General features: G+C 58.2%; 1 protein-coding gene across 1 annotated transcript; it reads right to left on the bottom strand.

Annotated features, from left to right (window-relative positions):
• Nucleotides 1–268: 268 nt before the first annotated feature.
• On the bottom strand, nt 269–817 carry LMJF_07_0850 (putative ubiquitin carrier protein; the record flags this gene model as incomplete). Its single annotated transcript, XM_001680944.1, has 1 exon — nt 269–817. The coding sequence occupies one exon, from the start codon at nt 815–817 to the stop codon at nt 269–271; it is 549 nt and encodes a 182-aa protein (XP_001680996.1).
• Nucleotides 818–4,450: the final 3,633 nt, after the last annotated feature.

The following is a 4,450-nucleotide window of genomic DNA, read 5'->3' as shown; positions in this document are numbered from 1 at the left end:
CATATCGAAATGAAAAGGGTGTGCAATCCTACAAGCGCACATGCGTCACATCAGACAGCACATCCGTGAGAGCCCGCCCTACGAAAGGGGGCGGGAGGCGGCGGAGAGATAAAGCAGCCACAGCAACAGCAGCAGCAACACCGATTCAAAAAAAAGCAAGCGAGCACAACAGGAGCGCCGGCCGTTCAGTCTCTCTGCTCCACTCCTCGTACTATGCTTCACTGAGCCGCAGTCGCCTCCTGCCATCGTTTTGGTTCTTCTCCAGCGGTCACTCCTCGTTATCCGCGAAAGGCGGTGCTCCCGCGTCGGTGATGGCGTAGTACCGCACCAGACTCGCGTAACCCTCCATGTCGCCAGCGCGCAGAAGGTTTCCGGCATCGCAGTTGAACGGGCTATCCGACTCTGGCTCCGCCAGTAGATTTAGAATCGCGCGGCACACGGAGCTTAGCGTCCACACGGGCGACCACCGCTTCTTGAGAATATCAAGACAGACGTTGCCCGTGTTGAACTCGACGTTGGGGTGGAACACCTTTGTAATAAAGGCAGCCTTCGGGGGGACGAGGGGATACTCGTGCGGGATGCTCAACACTAGTCGATAGCTGCCGCCCGCGAACGGTGTATCAGGTGGGCCCTTGAGAATCGCCAGCCATGTGTAAAGCCCGGGCTGCTGCTGCGAAGGCTGCAACGCAGCGCCCTGGCTACTGCGGCTGCCGTCGCTGCCCTTGGTGGGGTCATACAGCTCCAGGTGGATATCCGGGTCGGGGTGCTCCGTCGCCTCCTTCAGCTCCTTGCCGAGCCGCACAAGTGGATTGGGCATATCAGCGTGTGTGTGTGTGTGTGTGTGTGTTTGTGTGTACTGCACAGGAGGGAGTAGGTCGCTTGACGTGTATTTTTCTTTCGATGTGGATGATGCCTCATCACCGGGTGGAGGGGAACCGCACACGGGCACCAGGCGTATGCACGAGCGAAGGAAAGAAACCAGAGAGACCAAGACGATAAGAGGATCTCGATTCGCACATGATGATGGCGCGAGCTGCAAAAGGCGGAGAGGAGAGAAGTGGCACTCCGCAGACTCCCTGTCTCCCACCTCCCACCCTTCTCTCTTTCAAGCGACTGTTTGCAGTTTTTTTTTTTGGGGGGGGGAGAGGCGGGGGAGGGGGAGAGGGGCCTTCCCGACGCTGCGGCTTCAAGAGCGGCGAGGGACGGTCGCGGCAATGGCGTAGCTGGCACGTCCATGAGAAGTCTTCGCTTTCAGCAGCTCTTGACTCTCGTCGAGGGGGGCAGTCTCGCGGTGAATGCTGCACTCGCGCGCACCGACCGAATAGCAGATGTGGCCGGCGTTGCGGTGATGCAGAGTTTTCATCTGGGTAAAGTCTCGCGCGGAAGCGCGTTGGCGAACGAAGTATGAGAAGGGGAGGGCCGCGTCCACGAGATGGAAAACAACAACAGCGAAGAAAAGAAAAGATGCGCGCCACGGAGTATGAAAAGAAACCTGCAAGAGAAGCCGAGCCGACACGCGGGCAGGCCGCCACCGCCGCCCGCACGCACTCACTCTCTCTCCTAGAGAGATGTGCACACGTTTTCAATGTCAACGGCGACGACGAGGCGAGCGGCACGAGAACAACACATAAAAGTGTGCAGCACCGCCTGGGCCACCGCAAGGGCCCGGCACTGTGCACGCATGCACACACACACACACACGAACTCGTCGCCTAAACTTTGCGGAACAGCGGGAGGGAGGGGGGAGGAAGAAAGAACACCAATAAGCAACGCATCTGCAAGCGTAGAAGAGAGAGATGCCAGACTCGACACACAACACATATAAAAGGCAAGGGGAGGGGAGGGGAGGCGAAGGAGAAGACGATTCAAACACGAGCACGGCGGCACAACACATGAATACTCGCCAAGAGGCAGACACGCGTCCTGTTGCCACCACACACACACACACACACATACACATACAACATGAAAAACAAGGGGGAAAACAACGCAAGACGCAAGCCACATCGCGAAGGGCGGAGGTGCACAGACGTATAGATGCACGCCTGCACGTACGCTAAACAATAGAGGCCGGTGGAGGAGCGAGAGTGGAAGGAGAGAGAGAGTGGCAAAATAACAAGCCGCTCCCTCCACTCCTGCCCGCTTGCCCGCCCGCCCCCCACCCCCCACCTGCTTCACTGCGCCATCCGCCCATGCATGCCACTCGGGCAGACGGTGACACAGAAAACAAAACAAGGAAAAAAGGAGGAGGGGGGGGGGGGCGAAAGAAGGAGCTGCACACAGCGCCACCGCCTCATCATCCTACGCGCTCGACGCAACCACAAGAATAGAAACAAACCCGACCCAGCAGCAGCGGCAGCGCTGCACGAGCCGTGCCCGCGCATGTGCAGACCAATGTCACGACAAGATAGGGAAAAGGGCGAGGGTAAGAAACCCACCTCGCGGTCAAGCAACACGGAAGAGAGAAGCATGAGGGCGCACACCAAAAAGAGAGCCACGCAGAGGGCGAGGGCCCTCATCCATACACAGCAGTACAACACGCGTCGAGGGAGAAGGAATGAGGGGACGGAATGAGCAGCTAAGGGCACATCCTCCGTGACGGAGCACACAAGAACAAGCGAAACAACACACGCGACGCGTCATCCTAAAAGCTGCAGGAGCAGAGAGAGAGAACGAGAGAGAGAACGAGGGGGAAGGGGAGGGCGCCGGGCGAGCGAAGAGATGCAGGATGAGGCAAATACGGAAGAGCGGTAGACAGAGAAAGAGAGAGAGAGAAAGAAAGAACGAAAGAGGGAGAACCAACGCGATACACGCGGCCGCAGAGGACGCAGAGATAGACACTGCACAGCCGCAGGCAGGCAGGCAGAACCGTCCTGACAACGAAAAAGTGGCGGCAACGGTCATGAAGGAGAACCTGCCCCACGCCACAACAGCAACGAGCGGGAGAGCAGGTGCAGTGCGGGTGCACGTGTGGCGCGGGTGCGGTGTGGTGCACAACCATCACAACGACGAATGCAGAAGAGTCGAGGGGAAAACAAGAAGGCAGAGAGGTGAAGGAATACGCGAACGCGGTACTTGCGGATGGAGAGAGGGCGCCAACGAGAAGACGACCAGCAAAGAGAGAGAGAGAGAGAGAGGATGAGGCACAACATGGCAAACAAAGACAAGGAAATGAAACGGCGAGGAGGAGAGGTGTGGAAGGTAGCAAGAGAAACGAAATCAGAGAACAAAATCGAGGGCGCGACACACACGCGCACAGACACATCGAGAGAGACAGAGAGAGAGAGACCAGGAAAACGATATACACACAGAGAATAGGGGCATATCCGTCAACAACAGGAGTGATCAATGAAGAGGACGCGAAAGGAAGGACGACAAGCGGGCACACACACACATACACGCAAGCAAGCAAACTATAAGATAGAAACGAGAAGAGAGACGTGGCAAGACGTGCCCGACGCGCGGCGTCGTGACGCAGATCGTCCAAACAAACCCATGCGTACATCACCAGCTGCAGCGTCGCCGGCGCCCCACACGAAAAAAAACGTCAAGAGAACGCAAGAAAGCAAGAGGTCGGAGCAAGAGGGGAGGCTGGAGCGGACAGAGAACAAACACGAAGGAGTGGGAATGGCAAGAGGAGAAAGTGATGATGATGAGCGCCCCTGCACCCTCACGCATTCGAGAGGCATGCGCACGCGCACGCCCACAGAGAAACATCTCAGACGCATATTATGTTTTTCAGTGCGTCTCTTGTGCGCGTCTCCGCCTGTGTAAGAGCGCGCGCATGGCATTCAAAGACGTGACGCACAGCGCGAGGCGAGGCGAGGGGCGATGAACCATGGAAGAGAGCCGCTGAGAAACACAGTGACAGCGCGGTGGAAAAGGCAGCATCTCGGCACACAGGCAACCGACACCTCAACGAGTCGAGCACAAAAGCAGCGAACACTCACGAGCACGCACCCGTGCCTACCAGGGAGACGGGGAGAGCGTCGCGAGAGCAGTGTCTTCCGCCGCCACAAGCATGAGCCATGGCCGAAACGCAGGGCCTTCACTGGGCGCAGGGAGGGGGTGGAGGTGTGTCGCGTGTCGGCGCAGGTGGCACGGGCATGGACAGAGAAAGAGAGAGAGACTGATAGGGGGGAGGTGGGGAGCAGGTGCAGAGCGAAGCGAAGAAAACCTGCGACACCCATAGGCGGTGCACAGAAGTTCGCCAGCGACACGGACGATACGAGTCCGAAGAAACGAATACGAAAAACGGGTGCGCTGGTGTTGTATCCGCCAGCCGTCGCGGACTTGCAGAGAGGCGGGGAACACAGAGCATGGCGGCGCCATCGCGAAAGCTGTTGCGGTCGGCTCTGCATACCGATCAAACTCATCCGCAGCGTCCCCACCCGACGGCGACGACTCGCTGGAACCATGATTGCGCTACCATCAGTGATTCACGGGGCCT

Source organism: Leishmania major, chromosome 7, assembly GCF_000002725.2.
Source record: "Leishmania major strain Friedlin complete genome, chromosome 7".
Taxonomy (NCBI): domain Eukaryota; phylum Euglenozoa; class Kinetoplastea; order Trypanosomatida; family Trypanosomatidae; genus Leishmania; species Leishmania major.
This window is presented reverse-complemented; position numbering and strand designations above follow the sequence as displayed.